We start from the raw sequence: 27122 nt of genomic DNA on the forward strand, positions 1-27122 counted from the left end.
CTGTGATTACCATTAGCTGGTTGGAGCCTTTGAGGACCGCAGCCCACGTACGGGTGTCCTGGACAACACAGGGAGGCCCCAGGTTGAAACCATAGGGGTGGGGGGGCCTGCCCTGCTGGAGGAATATGATTGTCAGCCGTTTCTCTTCCAGCGTATGAAGAGCAGAGAAGCAGAGAGTTTGGAGGAAGAGACAATTGGAGGGGATAAGAGAGAGTCAAGCTTTTGAGTTTTTACTGTCTTCAGACGAACCCACGGATATGAATTATACTCTAAAGTTTTGAGTACTGATCCCTTCGTCCTCTCTCCCTCTGCTAATGCTGATGTTGTTTAGACGGAGCCTCGCCACATGAATGGAGCGAGTCAGACAAACAGAACGGTGGCCCTAGCGAAGCCCTCACCTTGACCGTTTCAGTTTCACTTTCAGCGAGACAATAACCCACTGACCCAGTTGGAGAGACAAAGCCCACTTTCTGATCCCCTCCTCCACCGCTAACGCTGACCGGCTTAGCCCCTGAAAAATAACTTGGCACTCTTTGTGTTCCTCTCCTGCTTCCTGAACCATCACACATCCACAGAAATTGTCAAGCCATGAGCTAGAATGTTTCAAATAGTCATAAAATAGGTGAAAGTTTTTCGTTTTTTATGAATACGCTTTAAATAAACAGCTTTTTTTTAGTTATGCCACTACAGGGGTTGTGATGTCAGGTTTTCATTGATATTTTTTTAATGTTATGTTTTTATGTTTTTTTTTATGTTGCTTATTTCGTTGATATTTTAATCAAGTTCCTCTGCTACTTCATAACAGATTTAACTCCATACTAACAAAACCTTCCTGTTTTGTCCTCTACTTGTTTTCGCCCCTCCATGACCAGTGGTGTTACCAGGGAGAGTGCGTCGCGTTCGGCTCCCAGCCCGAGAGCGTGGACGGCGGCTGGGGGCCGTGGTCCTTGTGGGGAGAGTGCAGCCGGACCTGCGGAGGCGGCGTGTCTTCCTCCATGAGGCACTGTGACAGCCCAGCGTAAGTAGGCAAAAGTAAGCCACAGCAAGCCGAACACACACATCCAGGTCCTGCCTACAAGTGTGTGTTTGTGTCTACTCCGTTTGCTGCATGTGCGCCACATCCACATGGGAGCAGAGCGACAGGAACCAGGCTGTTTTTGTTGAAAAATACACTGTGAAATGTTTTTGGGGTGGATTCATTCCTTATTCACAGTGAGAGAAAAAAAAACAACATTCAATTTATGTTTTATTAGCATTTGCTTTCATAAAGCTTGAGCTTGAGCTTTTGAGCTTTACATCGAGCAGAGAGATGTTGGAGTTGGGGATACGATCCATGCTTGTTCAGATAGATGGAAGAGATGTTTTGAACTTCCTCCGTCTCTCATCGGTCCTGCCTTCCCGCCTCCTTTTCAACTCCTCTGGGATTTGGTGTCGTAGTTCAGGTAGCATCTGAGATGCTAATCAGCTAATCGCCCCGATTTCCTTAATTTTCGGCGATCGGCCAAAACTTACATGTGAAGCTGATCATATCCACTGATCTTATTTTCCTTGGCAAAGGTCTAAAAATCAACTGCTGTCCTATTTTCTCTGCACTGAGAGGTTTGACTGTCCACCAGGTCACTTCTGCATGTTTACAGTTAGCAACAGTCAACCCACTCTTAACAACTCAACAATGTTCTTGCTATATTTAACAACATTTATTTAGACCAACCAGAGCATCCCTGGCCTGCCTGCAGACATCTGGGGGTTTTTACTCGTCTTCCACTGTTGCATTCTGTTGTTTTGGAAGCAGAGGTGTTACATCATCCACACCACGGGAAGACAAAAAGGAAGAGATGGTGAATAAAATGGGGGGGGAAGCAGGGTGGGAAAGGGAAGGCACCAGCGTAATGTGGACCACCTGTGTATGGTAATCAGCACAGCTCAGGCATCGGTGCAAAGTGGAGGGGAGGGATGAATAAACACAGCCAGTGGAGCCTCGAACACATTCATTACAGGAGCCTCTTTTGCACTGAAGTGGAAATAATCATGGAGGAAAAAGAGAGGCTAATGAAGGAGAAAGGAGGGATAAAAGAAGAAAAATAAATCCCTCAAAGACGGAGTGGAGGTAGGAAAAAACAAAAACGATTCTCTGAGAAGAGAATGGTTCTGGAGTTACAGACCGGTCGTCTCGTCCAAACCTAAATGTCACGTCACACTTAAGGGGTCTCGGCGGAGCTTGGGTTTCATGAATGAAACGCAGACTCAGCACGGCAGCGCTTTCACACACAAACACGCTTCTGTGTCCCGGCAGAGACTTTGCCACCAAAACGTGTCTGTGTGTGGAGTCCAGCCACTTGCTCTTGTGCCGCATCCTAAAAATTGTAATTCGAGATGCTAAATTAACAATTTCTTTTTTCCCCCTCTCTCTTAGTTCCCCCCATTCATTCAAATCTCCTGTTCCTTTCAGCCCATCTGGAGGAGGCAAGTACTGTCTTGGAGAGAGAAAACGATACAGATCCTGTAACATCGACGTGAGTCCATTTTTATGAATTTACCTGAAGGGAGGACCTTTATCGTATTGTTTATCATTTATCATGGAAAACTTCTTATCGCGATAAGAATTTGGATTTATTGTTGTCATGATAAATTTCAGTTATTGATGTTATATAGAAAGAAAGTAAGGTGACATTATGATCGAAAACGTTATTTTCGATCATTTTTATCATTAAATTTTATTTTAATGATAATTTATATATATATATTTCTATATATTTAAAATAACAGTGAATAACACAAAGTAATAGCCATTACACTTGCAAAAAATTTATTTCCATAATATTTTGTATAGTTGTTACACAGTAAGTTAATCTTTTTCTGCTGTTGGTGGAAGTTTGTTAAACTTCCTAAATTTCTTACTGTAAATTCAATGTTTCTCAGCTGATATACTTTCAAATAGTGACAATATTATGGTACACTTAAATACCACTCTGCATTTCAAAATCCAAATAATTGCATTTTTTCTTTTTCTTTTGCTACTCTTGTAAGGTTAACATCAACTGTTGTAAAATCCTTGTTATGATGTTGGCTAATTAAATTATGCTAATCACAGCTGGAGTAGAGTAGCTGAAGAATGATGATTCTTCTGGTGTTGACATGTTGGTGGAGGGGGGGCATCAAATGAAAATATGCCTATATGGCCCCAAAAAGGCTTGGGCTGGCCCTGACTCTTTATTACATACATCTTGATCAACTGCAAAGTTTATTTTGATTTATTTATCATCTCAAACTCTTGAAAAGAAAGACATTTCTCATCTTTTCCTCAGTGGATTTTCTTACATTTCTACCTAAATCAGATCTGAGAGTGGATGGTTTATGTCACACGACTGTGAGATTGTGACATTCAACGATAGACAAAGTTTTCTAACAGCATAGTCCTCATTATGCTAAGATGGAAAAAGTTGGGAGAAACCAAAGGGTGTTACAGATCTGACTCCCAGACGGAGATATTGGAGGACAATGGGTTCTTGTTCGGATGGGTAGCCATCTGGGCAATGATCGCACTGAAAGGGATCCAGAGTTTCTTCCAGGTAATGGCAAAACCTCACAAAACCAACGACCAACAGAGCAGCACTCTTACCAAATATGGTTCTGTGGCGGCAGCAGCCGCTGCACCCCATTCCTCATTAAAAGGAATATTTCTGGCTGCTGGAAGTTTTGTAAAATTGTTTCGGACCTTTTCACGTAGATATGCCAAGATCAAGGTCCGCAATGTCATTTATCGCAATAACCTCTGGGACAATCTGTTTTCCAGCAACATTTCTTAGTTTGACAGGCCTAAAAGTGACTAAATTATTGCAGGAAATTCACTCATTTGTGCATTTTGTCTACTTTAGTGTGATATTTTAACTCACTGCATGTTTCCATACAAGTTCTCTTTAAGTGATTTTTTTTTTTTATTGTAAAGGTTTTGCTCATGAAATTGAACCAAGAAAATGTGGTTAATTATAGCTAATGTATAATTTTACAAGACGGGCACCTATGATTCTAATTTCACACAAGGCCAGGTTGGTTTATGTCATGATGTGTAGTTTAAAAGTGGACCCAAATGGAGAGACGCAGAGGCAGCTTGTAGATGAGGAATGTTTAATGACCGCGAAATGATGAAAAAACAGAAAAAAATCCCGAGGTTCACAGGGAGCCAGAGCAGAAAAAAACCCAGGAATCCAGGAGCAAAACGGGGCAGGGAAACAACGGGACGAGACTAAGAAACAAAGGAATAACTAGACACAAGAATTAAACATAACTAGAAACACTAATAAGGACTGAATGAAAATAAAGCAGAAACAAGACTGATCTAATCAAAGAACGTAGAATAATCAAACCTCTAAAACGACTCTAAAGACATAACGGTTTGGATGTATTTATAATTTTCATGAGTTGTGGCATCAAACCTTTTTTATCTGAAACAGAGATGCACCAATCTGATACTAATATCCGTATCGGTTCCAACATTGAAAAAAAATTCTAGATTGGGTATTGGTGACAATGTACCCCATCCATAAGGGCAGATCTAATTCTACGTCATGCTTTATTAAATATGTTAAATCAAAAGTAGAATTCCTAATTGCACTTTATGAACCATTTGAAATGTTTGTTTTTACATGTTTGACCAAACTTGTTAAGCTATTGGTGTATTTAAATGTGGTGTGCTGGTGGAAAGTTATCAAATAAATTTGTAATTCAGTACATTTATGTCTGTGTTTAAAAAAAGAAACATTTTAAGTCAACTCAGCTCTGTCTTTCTGTGTCGGGTTGGTATTGACCAATACTAAACCTCAGATATCGGTACTGGTATCGGAAGTGAAAAACGTGAATCGGTGCGTCCTTAATCTGAAACATCGCCTGGAAACAAAAGTACAAGCCAGTAGGTTTTATTGTTTCCCAGGTATGTCTGCGTTTATTCTCCTTTTATTTTACATTTTGTATCGCTAGTGACACTTCTGACAGTCTCAGAGCTGATTTAAAAAAAAAAATCAATTCCCAAAAATTTTCTGAAAGCTTCAGAGCTTTGCTTTGTGCAAATATTTAAGATGGCTGCAATCTGAGACCTCTGTTCAACTATTTCTGAAATTGTTTTTTTTTTCCTCTTGGTGAAAATTGAAATAGTTTAAGCCCTACTAGACGTTTAACCACAAATTTTATAAATAACAGCAGCGAGCAAGCGGCGAGTGCTTTCTTTGGAAAACAAACAAGAGGCCCCGACCGCTGCTTCATACCGCCGACCGATCTCCATCCAGGGAATTCTGTGAGCGCGTGTGTGACGGCTCGGTGAAAAATACGAACGCTTACCCGCGCAGACTGCGGTTTGTGTTGTTTCTGTTTCTAAATCAGATCAATTATTTATCGTAGAACCAATTCCCAATGAAAAGTAAGCTTTAGGGAAACGTGCCTGCGGACCACAGTTCCCACTGAGTCAATAATGAAACCCTGGAAGACGCTCAGATTTTTTTTTGCATTTTATTTTATTTTTAAATTGTCCTTTGTTGCTGTCTGTGGGAGATCCTGTCGTTTTTATTGGCACATTTCTGTGAACTGGAGGAACTGGAGACGGAGTTATCATGATCGGCTTCTGCGTCGGTAAACTTAAACAAAGATATCGAAAGGTGTTTATGTAAACTTTGGTTCAGGAGAGTTTGGGAGGGAAAAAAAGATAAAATCACTGTTTTTATGCTTTTCATGCATTGTAGGATTGGAAAGTTATAATAAATATGAATAAAATACATTTTGGACACAAATGCTGTGCGTTGGCGTCAGCGCGAATACTTCATATTTAAGTGGAATTTCCAGAGGAGGCCAAAATTATTCATACGCTTGGGGTATTTTGGTTAAATAAATCTTTTAGCTTATTAACGTTTCTTCTGACTAAAAGTAACGTCATCTCTAGTGTTGACTGGGTGAGAGGATACAACATGGATCTTTACTTAACATGCCTCTGGGATTTGAATCACATGAAAATAAAAAAGAAGTGAATAATGTTTAAGCGTTTGATTATTAAAATCCTAAGCACTAAAAAATCTTTTTCTTTTTTTTTTCCAGGCATGCCCAGCTGGATCTCAGGATTTCAGGGAGAAGCAGTGTGGTGATTTTGACAACATGCCTTTCCGTGGGAAGTATTACAACTGGAAGCCTTACACTGGGGGTGAGTTCACGACGGCAGCGCTTTTATCCACAAGATCCTCATGAAAGAAGCAACAATTACAGGCTGAAGCCAGCCCTTAAAGGGGCGTTATTATGGAAAATTGACTCTCTTGAGCTTTACATCGTATTTTAAAAACACACCTGGAGTGATGCTTTGACTCTTTCATTCATGTTTGAAAAATCCTTTAGTCTCCGTGGCAACCATTCAGCTGTGCAAAACACCTGGGTGGACCTAGCTCCGCCTTCGAGGTCGAAGTTCGTCCTCTGAGCTGCAGCTTCCAAGCTTCCGCCTCACAGAGGAGTCGTTCCTTAACGACTCCTCCACTCAGCTCCTTCAGACTAGCCAGCAGCGATTAGCAAACACCTGGTGGAACATCAGCTGAGCTCATTATAGGAGCTGCTTCTCTGTGAAACGCTGGTAAAAATGTTGTTAAAGGGTTAATATGTTGTGATAATTTACTGAAGGCAGAGTTTCAGAAAGAGCAAGAGACAGAGAGCCAATTTAAAGGCTTTAAATCACAAAATCAGAAATCTTTTAAGTCATATTTGATATATACAGCATTTCTATAACAACATAGTTGTTATAAAATGACACCGTGTGCCTGGAAAATACATAATACGGCTCCTTTAAGATCCATAAACTGAACCACAGTGGTCAGGTTTTACATATGGAAGGAATGGAGACAGTGGGAACGAAACATACTCTATAAATACTCTACTCTCCTTTTCCATACCTACTCAAACATTTCAAATACTTCAATCGGATCCCAGACCCATCCAGTCTGTCCAGACTGCATAGGCAGCCTGTTTTGTTGAAGCGCAGAGCAGTGAGACCTGTCGTCCTCTCCGTGTCACCGCTGACGGCTTGCAGGCCCGTCTGGAGCCTTGTTCCCCGTTCACACCAACAGAGTCGCTTCTGTTTGATGTCTGCAGAGTTCCTGGCATTCCTCTGAATCCTTTCAGCCGCTGCTGCTGGACCAAACTTGGAGTTCTGGACCCCTCGCTCGATGCATCTCGGGTCAACCAGAAGATGAGACATAGTTGTCTGAGTTAAACTAGTAGAGATTTTGGGAACCAGTCGGTCTTTGAAATTCTTGCAATGCAAATGTGATCTCATTTGTCAAAAGAGCTGTTCAGTTCGACCGTTGACCTCTTGACCTACATCGCTTCATGTTTATGTAAAAAAAATAATAAAAGAAACGGATAGCGTGAGCTAATTGTCGTTGGCAGGTCGTTGTGTCTCTTTGGATTTCACGTTTTGTTCTTTTTCTTTTTTGGTGAGTGGATTTTAGCTTGCTGAATTTTCTCAGCGTTTATGTTTTGTCAACACCGGCTGCAGCTCAGCGTGCGGCTCGGGTTCGGGTCACGCCGACCTCTCTCCGTGTGCAGGCTCAGCGGGAGGTAACAATATGTTCGCCGTGTGTTCCAGGTGGCGTGAAGCCCTGCGCGCTCAACTGCCTGGCGGAGGGCTATAACTTCTACACGGAGCGCTCCCCTGCTGTCGTCGACGGCACCCGATGTCAGGCTGACTCTCTGGACATCTGCATCAATGGGGAGTGTAAGGTAAGGCGAGCAAGCATCACTCATCTGGAATGCTGAGCACATGCCGAGGTGATTTACCCTAACATCTGAAAGAAAAACTGCAATTAAGTGGTTGTTTTTATACAGAAACACATTAACGTTTAGATTTGTGCATAAATTAATGTGTATTTGATGTGATCTTTTGTGAAATTGATCTTGGTAGTTTTTGAGTACTTTAGCTAGCAACCCAAACAGCCTTCAAGAAGAAATGTTTGAGATTATTTGAGCAATAAAAAGTGGCTTGCAAAAGTATTCACACCCCAAACTGAGGAGGGGAAAAGAAAAAGCTTTTTAAATCCAGAGATTGAACTTATTGCCAGGGGTGACACTAAGGTTTAAAGACAAGGGGGGCTTAGGCCCCTGGAGTCGCACAGTGTGTTAGCAAACGTAGCGGGAAAGTACAACAATAAAAACAGAGAAGTTGCTTTACTACTTTTAAAATAGTGTTCAGGATAATAGAAACCTCTTCTACTACAAAATATGACTGCAAAATAGTTAATATATATAGTAAAGTGATTTCCTAGCAAACACTACTAACATTGCTATTATATAATTATATGTTGACATAATGGTCCCACGTTACAAAAAATACTTATACATGACTAATAAATAGTTTATATATATATATATATATATATATATATATACATATATATGTGTGTGTGTGTGTGTTATCACTCAATCTATAAACACCTTATAAATCACTAATAACTGTTTATTATTTTTTACATAAGGGTCAGAAGGAAACTATATGATAACAAATTACATTTACTATTGCATATTAGGCTTACAAGGTCGACTGAAATGTTTAGTATAACAAATCTAGATATAATATCTTTGTGAACAGATTTGGCAAGAAACCAGTGACGTCTGCAGAATTCCTGACATTCCTCAAAATGATTTCAGCCGCTGCTGCTGGACCAAACTTTGAGTTCTGGATTCCTAACTTGATACATCTCAGGTCAAAGGTCAACCAGAAGATTTTGTCTCCTTCTCATCTATAAGGAGAGTCTTATTGAAAGTAGTACTGAAATTAGTTTTGCCTTGTTTCAACTGCACTAAGATATTTGCACTAGAAACTAGAACAAAAAATTTTATATTTTTGATGCATTTTTGGAAAAAAAAAAAAAAAACGAAACAAAAAAATAATTCTGACTTTTATCTCAGAATTGACCCTCGCCGTGCTGCTCTTCACTCAGCTCAGCCCAAGCCAGAGGCGGAGAGAGCGAGTCGCAAACAAAGCCCTGAAAACAGTAATGACCTGGCACAGCGGCGCTCACAAGGAGAGCCATTATTTAGGTCTGTTCATGAGGCAGCAGCAGCCTCCCTCTTAAATAATTCTGGAAAAAGTCAACATTTTACAGTTATGGTCATTTGCACAATTATACTTAATTCCCTAGAAAAGAGGAGAAAACCCTCCCTTCGGTTTGTCTGAGTAAGCTCAAAGGAAAGCAGAGACGTTCGCATTCATCACACGGCCTTATTGGGAACGCGCTCCGATAGCACGTAATCTTTTGCGCTCTTGTGATTGTAAACGCTGGCCGTTTAATTTTGTCAAATAAAATGCTCCGCCGTCGCTCTATCTCGGCTTTTCCCTCCTCCTCCTGGGTCATCTTTGACAGCTGGATACCGATTGTATAAACACGATTCCCGAAGCAAAGAGAAAGAGAAGAGAAAAAAAACCTATTCTCCAGTGAGGAACAATCAGGTCTTTGAGTCTCTGATTGCGATCGAGTGACGCTGGAGGAGCTCTTATCAGGGCCCTGCAGCCTCACTCTGGATTGTTTTATGGTAAATAAAACATCATAAAAAAAAAAAATCCAGTTTTTATTGAATAACGATTTTCTTTATATTTGAAAAGGCCGATTTAATAACAAGACAAAATACGGTTTTATTGAAAGGAGTTGGCAGCTGGTGCTCGCTTTGTTTTCATGAGCATAAATCATTGTGGGGCTTGTGTGTGTCCGTGTGTTTGTGTGTGTGTGTCCGTGTGTGTGTGTGCAGGAGAAGGTTTTTCTGTGTAATCTTCCAGATGCAGCTGAAATAACTTTTTGGTTCCTCACTTAAAGTATTTGCTTTGACTTCCACCTGACCGTACAATTTGATTCTAGCTTGGCACAGAAATGCAGCGGGTCTGCCCACAACTTTAATCTGATTCTCATAAAAAAAGAGAGTGGAACAAATACACACACACGCACACACACGCACACACGCAAACACACACAACATTGTGTTGTTAGATGGCCAGAAGCTGTTTCCAGTTTGAATCCTGCGTCCCACTTTTATCTGCGAGGTTCTGATTCATGAACTTTCTTTTTCCAACTCAAAATTGCTTAAATTTTCACAATTAAAAGCAATTCTAACTTATTATTTGTATTTTATGTCCCAATAAGGAGTAGTATGTAATGATTTTACTTTTTTCTTCATTTTTACAAAAAAAAAAAATCTGAAAAGTTTGGCACACATTTGCGTTTAGTTCCCTTTTGAGGAACGGCTTAGTTGAGGTGTAAAACGGAGTCTGTCTGCTCACAACATCCCCACTGTGAAACATGGTGGTGGCAGCATCATGCAATGGGATTTTGGTTTCAGCAGAGTTGATGGGGGCCACAACAGACTCAAGCCTGAGGCAGAACTTCACCTTTGGTGCTCCGATTACAGTTTTCTCTCCGATTGCCGATTACGATTTTTAAAACACTTGACCTGCTGATTATGATTTTGTCCGATACCGATGAGTCTGTCTGAAATGTTGCTAAACACAGTAAGAAAGTCGCTGAATTGGCAACAGTGTTGTGACTATTGTTAGCAGACATGACCTTGCTAACAGTCACTTAGACTTTTGCCGGGGGTAGATCTTCCAAAATAAAGAAAACCAGGGCCGATTTATCAGTGCTCCTCCATCTTCCACTAACACAAATGTATAATAGAGGGGTGTAGATCAGAGCAGTTTGTAAGAACGACCTAGTCAAAGTCCTGACATAAATTCTGTTGAGAATCTGTGGCAAGGCTGAACTATTGATGCTCTCCCCCACAATCTGATTGATTTCCGTGTATTGTGCTTAAAAAACAACACACAAAGGAACTGGAATGGTTTAAAGCCGAGGTAACGAATGACAAATCAAGGTGCCGGATGTCAATAAACTGCCAAGGTCAGGTGACAAATCGAACCATAAAGTAATCCCGTAAAACTAAACTCTTCGACTTTGAAGTCAGCTGAATTATTGTGTAGTCAGTGTTATCAGAACATTAAAGAATAAAGTCAAGATTAACTTTCTAGCAACAACACTCACCAGCTGGATTTCATTATTATACTGCAGCACATGTATAAAATGTCTGAATCTGGAGTTAAAACAGTGGAGGAAGTGGATTTCCATGAGGCTGTGGGAATACTGGCTAAATAAAAGGTGGAGGGCATTGTTGTACTCTGGTGACTTCCTTCATAAACAAACAAAGGACAAATCCTTCCCTCTGAAATCCCCCACACTGGATGAGCCCGTCCTGTTTCAGCTTCAGGAGGGAACCGTGTTCATTTATTTTCTCTTAGTCTGATGCCAGCTCTCAATAAACCTGCTTAGCTTTCCCTCATATGCAGCAGCTGTTAGCTTAGCGTAGCATAAACCCTGGAAACAGAAATCGCTGGGTCGGTTCTGCCAGAAGGACACAGCAAGCCTACAAAAAGCGTAAAACGCTGCACAAACCTATCTCGACCTGGCTGCTCTCCATTAAAAGTGTTGCAAAAATAAGAACCTAAGCTAGTAGCAAAATTGTTTCACTCTGGTCCAGAAAGAAAAGCGTTAGAAACATGTATAAGGGAGGGTAAAGTCACTCCACTGAAGAGATAAGTCAGAACCTTGAGTAAAAAAAAAGAAGAAAGAAATCACCGTATTACACAATATAACTATGCAACAATTTAAACATGAGAACACAAAACAAGTTACTTAAACCAAATAAATATGCAGTCCTTATTCTTTCAAAGTAAGAAATAACATATCTAAGATTTATTTGTTTTTTATGTACATTTTGATGCTACATTAAATAAACACCAACTAAAAGTAGTAGTTTTCCGATTCCAACTGCACTGAATATACCTTGTTGCTGCTTTACCGTGTATACTGCTATAGCAAGCTAACATTAGCTTCTAAATTAGCATGGCTGTCTGCCAGACATGCCTTTATCTCCCTTTTAAAACACTACTACCTTCATAAGATCGACAGATGGTCATGTTTCAGTTTCCTCAGCATGACTTTCTATATTTTTTCACAAAAGAAAAGAGTAGTAGTAGCCTTCTTTTGGCTAGCTGACCTGCAGTGGAGTAACAATAGGAGAGGTGCATCTCTGTGCTCCTCACAGCCAGTGAAAACTAAAGTTGTTCCAATAGTTTCTCTGGCATATTAGTTAAAAAACTTGAACTTTTGTATATGACTGAAACTTTTACCAATTTTCAACCCATAACTGTCTATAGCAGCTAAACCCTGCTGATGTCTGGAATGTATCTACACATCTTAAGGCTTCTCATTTTTTATCTCATTGCAACCACTGATTTCGTTGAATTTTCTGAGATTTTGTGTGATATTGTGTGGTCTTTGGCAGATGGGTCAAAAAAAATAAAATTTTGTTCTACAAGCTAAATGCTAAGTGGGCCGCTAACCTTACACTGCACATAACCCTGAACACATCAGAGAAAAAATCGGAAATGACGTGTATTCAGTTCGATTCAAATTCATTTCTTCAGGGACAGAATTTTAAGCAATGATTCATGTTAAAAACAGAGCAGAGTTGTTTTTTGTACGTAGGTTTTAGGGCTGTTGTAAACGAATATTTTAGTAATCGAGTAATCTATCGATTATTCTTACGATTAATCGAGTAATCGGATAAAAAAAATTATAAAATGAAATATTGGTAAATCTGGCATAATACCGGTGTTACTATCAGATATCAATATCAGTCCAATTTTCCATATTTGAGCATCCCTAACAGTTGCTTTTTTGTAGTTTAGAAAACTAACCTGTAACAATAATAGCTCACTTTCTAAGTTAACCAGAAGAAAAGTTATAGAAAAATCTGAAATTATATTGAATTTAATAACAAAGAGGCAGGCTCACAAATATGCTTATAAAAAATGTCTACAATCCAGCTTTTAGTTTATGTATTCATCTTCAGTGAGTTTAATAGATTAATTAAACTCACCTTGCCACCTAACCTGTCACGCTTTGGGTTTGAAAATACGGGAAATGCCGCCTGGAGTGGGAGGAGAGGGCGAATGAACGAACGTAAGATGGGGTGGAGGGGAGGAAATAGACCAGCGGACTGACGAACCGTTAGACCGGGGGACGAACACGGGGGGAAGCAATACGGGATATTTACGACACCTTCACTGGTCACACTCAGAAACTCATCTACCAGCCATGTACGATGCGCTCCGCCACCCGTTTCTTCAGACCGGGATATGAAATTTATTGTGCGGTTCGTCGGTAAAGCTACATTTACACGGTAAGCATCAGCTACTCAGCCGCCCGCCCTGTTCAGGCTATCCGCTCACCTCAGCGCTCTTCCCGCCGTTCGCTTTCAACCAGCAGCCCCGGAGGAGAAATGCTGCCGTACTCCAGGCATCCCCCAGTCATTTTAAGGATGCTTATTGGTTCCCCAAAAACGATAAAAAGTCGGGCATTATCATCAATCAATAAAATCCCCACGGGCCAATCTTGAAGATTGGACTTTATGCCGCTGAGACTTAGCTTTTGTCAACAACTCAGAGGCGGAAGTGAGAGCTCCGCGCAACGCAAATGAAGTCCCGGCCGGAACACGGTGCGCTAACTAATAAAACATAAATTAACGAAGCTTCGAGGCAGGTAAATTTTCCTCGAGGAATTTTAGTAATCGAGGTACTCGAATCATTCGAGGAATCGTTTCAGCCCTAGTAGGTTTTCTAGCCATCCACTAATTTGCTCACATAGTCCTTGGTATGTTTTTTCCCTCCCTTCCACAGTTATGAGCTACTTTATGTTGGTCTATCACATAAACTACATTGAATTTGTTTTTGTAAGCCTTTTGTCAGACTGAATACGAGTAGCCTAGCTTGTTCTCAACTAAATCTATCCATTAGAAAATTCAAACAAAACGTGAGGTAAAGCTAACGTGAGCCGTGATGAAACAATCCCAGCCTTTAATCAGTTTTAACAATCCTGACTTTGCCTCTCTTCCTCTGTTGCCTCCAAAGCATGTGGGCTGCGACAATATCCTGGACTCGGTCGCAAGAGAAGACCGCTGCCGTGTGTGCGGAGGGGACGGCAGCACCTGCGAGGCCACCGAGGGGCTCTTCAATGACTCTCTGCCCAGAGGAGGTAAACCATGTCTGACCTCCTGCCCCGACGTTTAGGAGAAGAGGGTCGACACGTCAGAGTTGTGTTAGATCGCCACTGATGAACTGCGGTAGAGAGATAGCGCTTTCTGCTTTGCTTCTCAGACCACGATGTGACTCAGCCCTCTTTTGGTAAACCAGTCTTGTACTTGGTTGGAACCGGGAAGGTAATTGTTTCCCTTTATCACGATTACCGTAGCTGTGTCAAGATAGGGATGGAAACGTATTTCTTCCTGTTAATTAGATCAGGGAGTGCAGGAATCAGCCGCTTGGTGTAGTGCGGTCTGGGTTTGTCTATAGAGAGCAGGAGTAGGAGAAAACATATTTCTCCTTCTATGGTATGGCTTGTAAACCACCTAAAAATATGACGTGTGCATGATGGACAGTAAAAAAAGAAAAAGGGGGAAAAATAAAAACTGAGCCTTTTTGTCCTCCTGCAGGGTTGCTTTGTCCTTTTTGGGTGGTTTGGAATTTAATCTATATGTACTCCTACTTAGATTCAGACGTAACCTTACGTCTCGTCTGTGCTGGAGTAATATGTCACATAGAGGAGGTTGGTTGGGGAGGGGGAGTCACGGTCCCTCCAAATGATCGTTTTTTTTTTTTTTTTTGGTTTCCCAGGCTACATGGAGGTGGTTCAGATCCCAAAAGGTTCGGTTCACATCGAGATCAGAGAAGTCGCTGTGTCAAAGAACTACATAGGTGAGTTACAGACTGCAATAGGCTCCTCTTTGCAACCTTATTGAGAACAAGTTAGTGGTGTGAGATTCCAAAATGTGTTGGAATCAGCAAGGACTGTGTATGGAGTGAATTTCCTGTCAAAATATTCCAAACATTATACAAACTCCCTTCATGGACAAAATGATCTGTACTCGCATACAAAACAAATTTCTGCCAAAAGTCATGAGACACCTTGGATGAAATTAGGCATTTTCTACCCCTTCACAGCTATAGAGACGACTGACACTGCTAATCATGTTAGCAGTGAGATAGCAGTTTAACACCAGTTTCTCTGGGACCCAACTGCACTTAAATATCATCCCAGTGTGCTTCAGTTGTCTCACTATTTATCTTCCTTGAACCTGATTGGTTGATTGGTTGCACCCCAAAAGTGGAATTAAAAAAGACTGTAGATGTTAACTTCTGCTTTATTGCCAAGATGGTTTCCACTGCATATATGAATTTGCTGTTGATTGGCACCTGTTAGCAGGTCTGTGGAGCTAAATTGGGGACATAAAAGGAAAAAACTGTGAAACTGACAACAAAAAGATTTAAAACTGAAAAAATTGAGATTGAAAAATGGCATAAAACTGTAAAAAAAATAAATAATTGAAACTGAAAAAAATAATTCAAAACTTAATTTCAGATTCAACCTTTTTTTCTGGTAAATTTTTTTTCAGTTTCCAAACATTTTGTGTTTCCGTCTCAAATTCATTTTGTTTTGAACAAACTTTATGACCCCAATTTAGTTTCATAGAAGTCTCCAACATTCTGCTGTGGTCCTTACTTCCCGTGAATACCAGGGGTCCACTGTATGGGCAATTTGGAGGTGTATGTGCCTTTGCCCAGCTGGGATCTCTACATACAGTGAGACCATCGTATGTTGATCCCTAATCTTTTTGATCTCAGGAAACAGATGGATTATTATGCCCTTGATATATTGCAACCATAGCAACGAGCCATTCTGATCTTGCCACAGACGTTTTGTGAATGCTTCTAATTGAGATCGCATTGTGTCCAAAATAATCCAGAGGCGACCTCATTTCTGGCTGCTTTTTAAAGCTACGGTGCAAGTTTTGAAACCTCAGACACGTCTAAGATTTTTTTTTTGTGTGCAAAATGATAAGAATAAACATCTAAATTTTTCTGAACCACTCCTGAGATTAGGTCAGGCAACAAGGGCCACAATTCAAAGCACAGCAGCAAAAAATGTATACAAGGGTAACAAGAAAACAGGAGAATAAATAACGTGTTGTAACCGTGCCGCCAAGGTCTGGACCACTGCAGATATTTAATACTCTTAGCAGTATTCAAACGTTTTACATCTTTCAAATTTAAAGGTAAGAAATCCCACACGAACATGCAGCAAAGCAAAATTTCAAGCACTTTAAGGACATCCCCACACAGTCCAGTTTTTTGCTCATGTGTAGAGGAGTTAATTTACCACCGTGCGATGATTTGGCAGTTCGCAACGCCCAAGCTGTTTCATATTTAGGTCCGTGTCATCCACATTTCCTCACATCTTTTTTTTTAAAGAGAAAAAAGCAAATTGGAGAATCCCATCATCTAATCTCCTCTTGCTTAACACGAAGCCGTAAAACACAGTCTCTCTTAAGTGAAAAAAAAAAAATCTCCCTGAATCCTATTAATAACCACCTTGGCATCAGACTCATCCACTTTGTTCCAGACTAAACAAAAAAAATAAATAGTATTCACATCCCTGGCAGCATCAGAAGCAAAACAATCAGACGACCGGATTCAATTAAGCCGGCCCCGCGTCTTGTCATTAACCACAGAAAGACGTGTGGCAGCGCGTTGGATTTATATCGGACGGCGTTGATGGACGACTTAAGTCACACTCTGAAGCGGAGAGCCGCGTCAGATTTATAGGGCCGTGGTGACAGCTGCCTGCTCCGCCGGGAACGCCGAGGATATGATGTTCATATATCACAGTTTAAAGACTCGCTCTTTTTTTTTCTTTTTTTCTTTTTTGGGTGGGGGGGTGGGGGCTATTATTTTCCCGTTCGAGCGGTTTGTAACTTTGTTATGAATTTCATCTGTGACCTCAGTTGATAATGATAATATTGTTCTTATGTAGCGTTGCCTGACTCTCTGCTCCTCTGGTTAGAGAAGTTTGGATTTTTTTCCCCCCAGTGTTTTATTAGGTCTGCATGAGGAAGCATAAATACAGAGACGGGTGGCGGGTGAAGGGTGGTGGTGATGGTGAGGGAGGAGAATATTTGCGGACTGCGCTGGTCAAAAAAAAAAAAATCACAATGCTCGCGATCAGAGCCAGATGTGCTGAAAATGGATTTATAGATAAAGGAGGAGGCTGTGGTATGTTAAGGAGCGTTGTTTGTCAAGTAAAAGCTGTGGAGGACAGTCTGCAGAACATGATGCAGAGTGTCAGAATATTAAGTAACTGCATAGTTTGTTTTTCTTATTTGGATGCACAGAAAACGTGATTTTGAAGTTTAAACATTTTCTTGTCCAAAATGATGCTCCACCTGAATGCTCTTTACCAGCAAGGCTGCCATAATGTGGCCTTTGTTTACACCAAGGACTCAGTGAACAAGTTTGATTTGATTGTGGATTTTTTTCTGACCCTCGGCCCCTATCAATTTTTGATTAAAGGGGCAGTATTATGTAAAATCAACTTTTTTGAGTTTTATATCATGTTACGATTATCAAAGACAGGCCTGGAGCTGCAGGGTAACACTTTATTTGAAGGGGTATGCATGAGACTGACATAACACCTGTCATGTAACAACAGAGTCTTCACGAATGTTTACAACTGTTGTCATGAAATGCAAAATTGCACTAAAATTTGCATGAAAAGTCCATTGAAAGTGTTATTATTTACCAAATGACACTTCATGACAGCGGTCATAAACATTCATGGAGACTCCTTCATGTTAGACGGTGTCATGTCAGTCTCATTCACACCCCTTCAAATACCGTGTTGCCAAGCTGCAGTTTCAAGTTTTTTAGCTTTTGGCTCACAGAGCAGTCCCTCCTCCTGCAACTCCCCCACTCAGCTCCTTCAGACTAGCCAGCAGCAATTAGCAAACACCTGTTGGAGCTGCGCATCAGCGCATTATAGGAGTTACTTCTAAGTTCAACACTGGTAAAAAACGTTGTTATATGGTTAATAGAGGAGCCATGTTGTGATGACTTCCTGAAGGCGGAGTTTCAGAGAGAGGAGGAATTTCTTAAAGAGACAGAGGTCAAATTTCAAGGTGTTAAATTACAAAGTCAAATTCCCTCCATGGAGGAAGCTCATCCAGGAAAAGAGCAGCTAGCATCTCTGCATATATATATATATATATATATATATATATATATATATATATATATATATATATATATATATATATATATATATATATATATAATGTTTTTGAGTGTTTCCTCTGGTATTTGGTGACGAGCTCCAAATCTTTAAAGTCATAAATCCTCTTTGCCATCACCCTAATCTGTAGCTCCCTCCACAGATTCTTTGTCAGGTCTAAGTCAGGTTGCTTACTTCAAATCAGCAGAAAAATGTCAGTAAAATTAAAACACTTCTGTTTTAAACCTAAATACACCAGAGGTATGAATAACTTCAGTCTTAAGTGTGCAGATATATTGTTAGTCCAAATGTACTTTTCAGACCAGAACTGTACCTTCAGAAAAAAATCTAATGCTTTTTCTTACCTTTATTTTTTTTTGTAATGTCTCAGCTCTAAAATCCGAAGAGGACGATTACTACATCAACGGAGCTTGGACCATCGACTGGCCCAGGAAGTTTGACATCGCCGGGACGGCCTTCCACTACAGGAGACCCACCGATGAACCCGAGTCTCTGGAGGCGCTGGGACCCACCACCGAGAACCTCTCCGTTATGGTAGGAAAGCTGTGTTTTGGTGTCAAACTCAGAGCTGTAAAAGCATAAAGTGATAAAAAATCAACCTTGTATTTCACAACAAGAGGAGGAGAGCGTGGAATTGGCTAATTATAGTTTGAAGTTGTGCTCATAACTTTCAAAAAACACATTTCTTTCTCCTCCTCATAAAATCTTTGGTAGTTCCTATAAAATCACTGCTTTAGTACACTTGACCTCCAATAAATGTGATCATAAACTATTTTACACCCAGCAGTGCTGGTGTGTCATTTCCTTCCATCTTTCTCTTTAGGTTTGTTGGTGAATTGCTGTATTTTCTTGCCGTTTGAGTGACGATAAGGGAACAGTGCGGTGATGAACTGTAAAGCTGTCGTGTCTGTCGTGCTGTTAGCAGGATGAACAGTGCTTTCACGCCCCTTTAGCTTTTCCACATTTGCCAAGCTACAACCTCCATATGTTTTATGTGATAGACCAAAGTAATACACACGTTTAAACCAGTTATCAGTACAACCGTAATTATGATATTGTGCTGCGCATTCTTAATCTGCCCCTATGGCTGGGTGATACGGCTGAAAAACATAAGTCTTTCAGATCGGTCGATATTGACAACTATTGATTAGTTTAAACATTTGAAAAACTTCCAGCCTGGTGGCCTGTTTTATATGACATTTCATTTTGAGTTGTACAGATTTTCTCCTTTTACTCCTTGCTGCTGCTGCTGCTGTTATGTTTTTTTAAGCAGTTATTAGGGACGGTGGCGAAACTCAAAACTGCTGCCGCACAAGTTACTCAACAAGTTGTTGCCAGGCAACCAAAGAGCGAGTTAGTTGATGCCACCAACTCACTTGTTAGCTAGCTGTGAGAGGTTGAACGGCTGACACCTTTCCTCTGCCTACATCACCCAGAATGCTGTGCAGTTCTAGTTCACTGAAATTAATGATCATTCTGTTGAATCTATTCATGTGTCTGTTGCCTTATATCTTCTTATCGATTTATTGCCCAGCTCTGTCTGCCCCATTTACTCTGATATCCCAAAAATAAAATCTTTCAAAAGTCAACTTATCAGTAAGTGAAGTTTGATCTTGATATAGATCCAGCAGTTCTGTGAAGACCTCAGATGTTTGTTAAAGGATATTAGTGGACAGAAAGAAATCCAATCCTGTTCAGTATCTGTGATAAGATTTAAAAATTGATGTCTGCAGACACTTTCCATCTAGTCTGACCGGGTGTTAGCATCTGAAGGGACTGGAAGCTAGCGCAACAAACTAGCTACTACTAACAAAATATTTTAATTTTTATTAATTAAAATAAATCCTTAGGAATAAATGTAAGTGAATTTTTTTAAGTCCCACCTTACTGTTTTAAGTTGAACATGGTATTAAGTGACTCAGAGACCTAATTCTTTTTGAAGTGTTTTTGTTTGTAAAAACACTTCAAAAACCATTTATCATTTTCTTTTCACATCTATATTGGATATTAATTGCATGCTGTATCATTTAATGACAAACAGTGATAGCCACACAGTGAAGGCTATCAGTGTTTGCAATGTGATAGATTAAGTCAGAGGAGCCCAAAGTGAGTCCTGGAGGGCCAACATCCTCCGTGTTTTAGTTCTGTCCCTGGTTTAACGCACCTGAATCAGATGATGGCTCGTTAGAGGCCTAAGAGGAACACTGACCTGCAGGACAAACATGCAGGATGCCGGTCCTCGACCAAAGCTAACGAAAAAATAACCTTTTTACACCTCCAAACATTTTTCATCCAGATGGGTCTAAGCTAGCAGAAACACTAGCCGTTTTCTTTCTGCCGCTGACTTCATCCCTCCTGGTTCTCTAAAACATTTCTACTTCCAATAAATGTCCACTACGAGTCTGAGATGCTAAGTGAATCTTTTTGTTCCCTGCTGTTGCTGCAGGTTCTCCTTCAAGAAGAGAACCTGGGGATACACTACAGGTTCAACATTCCCATCCAGCGGACAGGAAGCGGGGACAACGAGGTGGGCTTCTCCTGGCACCACCCGCCCTGGTCCGAGTGCTCGGCTACCTGCGCCGGCGGTAAGCCTGGGATTACTGTTTGTATTCCTATGTGAAGCGTTTCAGCTGCAAGAGAATGTCGGGGCCAAATGTCGGAAAATGAGTAAAATGTTCAATGTTGTAGTTTTTGCACTTTTTACGTTTTGATTGACACATCAAACATCTTGGAACGGTGGAAAAAATGAATATATATCATGCATTTGTTACATTCATGCTTGTGAAATGAGACTCACTAATTTGTGTCCATTGACCATAAAAGTGCACAAATTGGAATTACGAAATTAAAGTTGCTTAATGGAAGCATGTCAAAACTGTACCAAAATTAGTTTATTTCGGAAAACTGAAGAGGAAACACTCCTCACATCACGTGATCAATAACTGAATGTTTCTACTGGTGGAAAAGACGACAATGATGACAGGAAGTGGCAGGAGGATAGTGACGTTGCATTCTTTTTTATGACTTATCTCCTGAACAAACTTACTCACGTGTCATTTTAATTGCAATTATTTCCCGATTGCATTTCCTTTTGCAATTGTGAAATTGTGTTTTTTCAACATTAGCAGAACATCGACAAAGTTTTGTGCACATTTGCAAAGGAAACCCAGCTAGTGTGTTTTTACACCAATCAGTTCTGGTATCAGGACCATGTGGAGGTTGTTACCTAGCAACCTGTTTCTGGAATCAACCTGCATCTTCATATTTATGCACATTTTACATCTTTTTGTCTAAACTTTGCCTGTTTTAGATCAGTTAGAATTATTAAAATTATTTTTGCATTTTCTAAAACCCAGAACAAAGAGTGATTTATTTTTTTAAATTCTCTTTTCAAATGTAGAAGTTTGCATACATTTTCTTAATTTCTGGTATTGCCTTGTAAATGTTTCTTCCTTAAACATCCTCCAATGATTCAATTACATTTTTGGCCCATTCCTCTTGACAGAACTAATGAAGCAGAGTCAGTTTCATAGGCCGTCTTGCTCACACACACACATTTTCAGCTCAGCCATGTTGTAACCACTCAAAAAATGTACTTTGTTGTTCTTCCATCACTCTGTAGCTGTGAGAATGCTGCCTGGCTGATGTCTAAAGTTGTTGTTTCAATGTTTCCACATATTGTTCATTCCTCGTAGCATTCTGTTTTGTAAAGAGTAACAATTCCTTATTCATCAAATCACAACACGATGCTGGCGCCCCGTTCTTCACAATTGGTGTTCTAAAGCCTGCAAACGTGTCTATGGGGCTAAATTGGAGCCTTAAAGTTTATCCAAAAGAAGAAAAAAAATATCCTAAAGATTTGCAACTGAAAAAGTATTTTGAACCTGAGAAAACAAAAAACAAAATGTTAGTAACTACTTTTCAGATTCAAGATGTTTTTGTGGTGAGCTGTGATTTGTGATTCCTGGATCCGAGGCCCCGCCCCCACACCAAAACAGAGACAAAAGTTTGAAACTGGAACATAAAAAATCTGAAGCTGAAAAAAATCCTCTATGAACATTTTTAAAATTTCAAATCTTATTTTTAATTTAAGGGTATTTCCCCCCCTTTTTTCCAGTTTCAACATTATCTTTCAATCTCAAAATAATTTCTTTTTCCAACTCTAATTTTTTTTTAAAATCAGACTTTATGACCCCATTTTAGCTCCCTTCTCCCTAAAATGTAATCCGTCCGTCTGTCCTGGATTGTCTCACAGAGATATTCAAGAAAAACACGTTCTCTTAAGAAGTTGATGCAGCTGCCAGAGAAATGGCCTGAAACGCGGCTCAGAGGAGAAGAAACCATTACTCCAAAAGCAACCTAAAGATAAAGGACAAAAACATTAATTACATCCTTCTAGACTCTGGTCTAGACTTTAGTCCAGGTGTCCCAAACTCATTTTCATTTTGGGCCATGTTGAGATTAGGAATGTCTTTAAAGGGCCAGTACTTCTTAAAAATACATAATATTGAACTTCTTTTAGCATTGATGTAATTTGGCAGTATATAGAGGAAACTGCTTTGATTTGATTATTGAAATGATATAAGAGATAACAACTGTTATCTTCTATGTGAGCCTCAACAGAGCTCTCAAACAGCTTCTTGTTTTCTTGTATATAGTATGTAGTGTACTAGCAAGGGACTATAATGTTTGATTTGATCCAGACTAATGAAAATTCATTCTGCGAATGAGCTTTTGGTTTAGCCGTGCTGCGCAGAGATGCGACCCGTCTTACAAAATCAGACATTCAGTCTGAAACCACAGTGAAATGCTGCCTGTGGCCTCAAGAATAGCAAACCCAAAGCTTTTAGCTCAAAAGATATGGGTCTCATGTAACAATAAATAGCGCTTCTACGCAGCAGTTGTCAAAAGTGGCCTGGACTGGGTTTGTAATATTTTGTAAAAGCATGACTGAGTAAGCTTGTGGGTTATTCTGGGGAAGGATTTCCAAGTCGACAGCAGAGCTATTTTATTTTTTATTTTTTCTGTGGGGAAGCACGTTTGGCTTTCCTGTTTCCTAAACTCCACTTTGTATTGTAAATCAGAACTTTGTAACTTGAGCCAAATGTATGCGTCTTCTGACCGTACGGGGATTTAAATCAGCAAAATGGGGTTTAATCATTGTCCCTTTTGATAGAACTAGTTCAAGGAATCACTAAGTGGCATTTAGTATGTCACTGAACCAATAATATGTCCAAAACAAACACTTTTTGACACATTACAACTGAAACTGTTTAACCACACGGCCTGGGTTATTCATCTTAACTGTGTTTCACTCAGAACCCAGATGGATAGACTTCCTGTTCTACACACACACACACACACACACACACACACACACACACACACACACACACACACACACAACCATATCTCATTACATCTGCCAGACTAGTCTAACGCCGGATATGTCCCTGGAGGGTCCAAACAGACCCAGCACAGGTATGTGTGCCACTCACACACACATGCTTGCACACGCATTCACACAGTGGACGGTGCGACACCGATACGGTAGCCGTCGTTTTCTCTGGCAGGAGCCAAAGTAAAGAGCTCCCTGCTTTGTAAAAACCATCTGCCAACATATCCCGCAAAGGACCAGGAATTTACATGTCTGGATCTACTGCAGAACACAAACAATACCCAAACACGGCGCCTGGCGTGTATCTGAAGGGTCGACTTGCCGTATTGATCTTTGATTTGTTGTTTTTTTTTGGGGGTGGGGGTTTTCCCAATTGCAGGCTCCCAGAAGCAGGAGGTGGTGTGTAAGAGGCTCGACGACAACTCGGTGGTGCAGAACAGCTACTGTGAGCCAGACAGCAAACCACCAGAGAACCTGAGAGACTGCAACCCTGAGCCATGTCCTCCAGAGTGCGTAACGTTTGAGCCTGTAATATCAGCTGGTTGGATTTGGGTCACAAGGTGCCAACGACTACTATTGGTTTCAACTGTCGAGTTGTCAACGACGTGCGAAATTTTAAACGATTGGGTGATATACAAAAGTAAATGGGATTCAATGTTTTGCTACTAATTGTCAACATTACAACTAGATAACAAGGTCCAGGGTTTCACGTTTCATAGGTCAGTAAAAAAACTTTAATCAAAAACAAAGAGCAAGGGAAGTAGTTCAGTTATGCTCGCTTGACTTTGATGATCTGGGCCTGTGATGCCAGAGAAGCTGTTTCACAAGATGGCTGCATTTTGTAAGGTTTCCCACTTGCAGATTTTCTAAATGGTGTAAAAAGTGAAGCATAAAATCTTATAGTAATGTCAAACCATAAAGTATACAGAAACCAAACAAATATGGTGTGAAGGAATCCTCTTGGAGGATTAGCATTTCGTAATATTTGTGTGCTGTTGTTCTACTAACCCTTTTTTATGAGTGATCCTATTTTCTTTTGACCTTTTTTTTAGTTTATTTTTATTTTATTATATTGATGTAATTATAAAGTTCTTTCATTTTTTAAAAAATTTCTTACGTTAATTTGCTTTTTTTTTTTTTTTTACTTTGTAAAAAAAATGTTACATACAATTAACACACAGGGTTGTGTACTTTTTGGACGTAATCTGCGCTGCGTTCGAACATAATTTCCGTCTCCGTTTCTTACAAGAGCGATCTCTGATGACGGCTCCTCTGCCTCTCCTCTCCTGTCTACCCCAGAGCACAGGGAGAACAGTGACATTATATTACTGTTGTAGACAAAACAACGTGCAGCTTTTCACGCCTGAAGCAACACTAAACTGCTTTGAACAAATAAAAAACACAAGCAATGATAAAGCATCAAAGACATGAGAAATAATCCCATGTTTTGTCTGCTACATCTTGTTTTAATCAATCAACACCCTTAATAAAATTTTTTTTTTTCACAATTAATTAGTCATGATTAATTCACAGCTACCCTGCAATTAATCAGACAAAAAATGTGTTATCGTTTGACAGCCCTGGCCAGTTTACGACTGAATTTAGTCTCTGTTGTAGTCTTTTATTTGAGAATGTCAGTGAGTTCACTAGACCCCAGTTGCCTTCACATTCACCAGATCTCAACCCAACAGAGTGCCTCCGGGATGCGGCTAAGTGGAAGATTTGCATCAAGAATGCGCAGCCAACAAATCTGTTGCAACTATGTGATGTCATCATGTTGATATGGACTAAAATTGTCTGAGAAATGTTTCTGACACCTTGTTCAATCTGTAATACAAAGAACGAGGGCAAAAGGCTTGGAAGATACTAAAGTGGAGGATGAGTGCACGCGTTCATTACCCGCAGTTGTGTTCGCCGGACTCAGACGTGCCGCGTCGCATCTATTTTGATTAAAGCTGCAGCGTTGCATTTCTGTGCTGAGTTATGGCGCACACATGACATTTGTTTCTGCTAAGGAAGGCAAACAACCCCTCACCGAGTCAGACGAGGCCTGCTAAAGAAGACCATAAACATCATTGTTTTAGAATCGCCAGGTTTTATGGGCTCTGCTAATGAAAGCTGACACAGATGTTTGAACAAGTTGTTAATTCTGTGTACATTCCAGCAGATGATGTAATATCTCATTGGCTGAAAATGTTTGGAGGGCTGTTGTTTTATGATAATTTTTTTAGCTTGTAGACAGAGCTGAACAGGAATGTCATATTTTCTCCAGGCCAAAAGCAGCTTTCTGGTCTGCGATATGATGCACCGGACACCAAAGCACGCTCATCGTTAGCTGGCTGCCACGTAGCCGCGATCGGCTTACTGACATCATTCATGTCGATGTGGTTACGTATGGCCAACAAGGTCCTAATTAGTGTTGAACTTTTTTTTTCTTGGTAAGTTTTATAATACGTTTTTACTTTCAGTAGTTAGCGAGTTGTTGAGATTCTAGCTTACACTTGATAAGACTTGCTACGCTTGCCAAACTTATTACTTCTCTTTTTAAACTTTTTATACAGATAAAGTTACAAACTTTTTAAATTACTGATGTTACCCTGACAAATGAATCTTAAACTTTTGAGAACAGATGCAAGGCAAGTCAGGTTTATCAGGAATGCCTGGGCATCGAGTCAGGGCACAATAAAGATGAATGAAAATGACACAAAATGTCTTTTTCACACATCATACTTCCATTTTTTTTATTGGATTTCTGACGGGATAAGAGGTCATCCTCCATCAGGAGAGAAATGTTCTCTGCCTCTGCTGCCTTGTGTTGTTCCATATTTTCCCCTATATCTATGTGGATGACATGCAATTATAAGTTAGTGACTGTCTCTGTTGAAAATTGTGTTGTTTTAAATGCCAACACAACAGAGAGGCTGATAAAAGCTGCAGAAGGTTTACGTCTTAAAATCAAGCAGGTTGTGTCCTTTTGCTCATCAGCTTACTCCATTGTATCAAATTTGATCTGTTTGATTCTACTCTGTTTTATGACTCGCACATTACTCGGTGAATACAGCACCAAGTTGCCTTAATGAGAATTTATTTTACTAGATTTGAAGTAACTTCTGGAGCTACTATCAGGTAGCTTGTTCCACTGATTGTAAATTTACAGGAAAAGCCGACTGCCCAAAAAGTAAAAACTTTTGTCAAGTATTATTATACAAGTTTTTGTTGTTGTAATTTTCCCGTTTTTCTTTTTTACAGCGTCTCGGTAACCTTCTGTCTTTTCTCGGTCAGGTGGTTTATCGGCGAGTGGTCAGAGTGCGGAAAGACGTGTGACGGTGGGACTCGGACCAGGACCGTCCTGTGTATCAGGAGGATTGGCCCCACTGAGGAGGAGACGCTGGAAGACACCTTCTGCCTGACTCATCGACCCATCGAAAGAGAGTCCTGCAACAACCAGTCCTGCCCACCGAAGTGGGTAACTCTGGAATGGTCAGAGGTAAGACTACGTTTTCTAGTTTTTTTTTATGCCAACTCCGCCGTTGGGA

The 27122-nt window shown here is 40.2% G+C and overlaps 1 protein-coding gene across 1 annotated transcript in view; it reads left to right on the forward strand.

Annotated features, from left to right (window-relative positions):
- Nucleotides 1-27122, forward strand: part of adamts6 (ADAM metallopeptidase with thrombospondin type 1 motif, 6) — a 75938-nt gene that overhangs the window by 38626 nt on the left and 10190 nt on the right. Inside the window, exons 13-22 of the mRNA XM_015002117.2 lie at nucleotides 873-1018; nucleotides 2450-2513; nucleotides 6079-6181; nucleotides 7610-7743; nucleotides 13976-14099; nucleotides 14738-14818; nucleotides 18559-18722; nucleotides 20635-20773; nucleotides 23966-24095; nucleotides 26869-27073. Of these exons, the coding sequence (XP_014857603.2) occupies nucleotides 873-1018; nucleotides 2450-2513; nucleotides 6079-6181; nucleotides 7610-7743; nucleotides 13976-14099; nucleotides 14738-14818; nucleotides 18559-18722; nucleotides 20635-20773; nucleotides 23966-24095; nucleotides 26869-27073 (1290 nt within the window). The remainder of the gene's footprint in view (nucleotides 1-872; nucleotides 1019-2449; nucleotides 2514-6078; nucleotides 6182-7609; nucleotides 7744-13975; nucleotides 14100-14737; nucleotides 14819-18558; nucleotides 18723-20634; nucleotides 20774-23965; nucleotides 24096-26868; nucleotides 27074-27122) is intronic.

The sequence above is a fragment of the Poecilia mexicana genome, unplaced genomic scaffold (genome assembly GCF_051168715.1).
Source record: "Poecilia mexicana isolate PSO_F unplaced genomic scaffold, ASM5116871v1 scaffold_12, whole genome shotgun sequence".
NCBI classification, from domain to species: domain Eukaryota; kingdom Metazoa; phylum Chordata; class Actinopteri; order Cyprinodontiformes; family Poeciliidae; genus Poecilia; species Poecilia mexicana.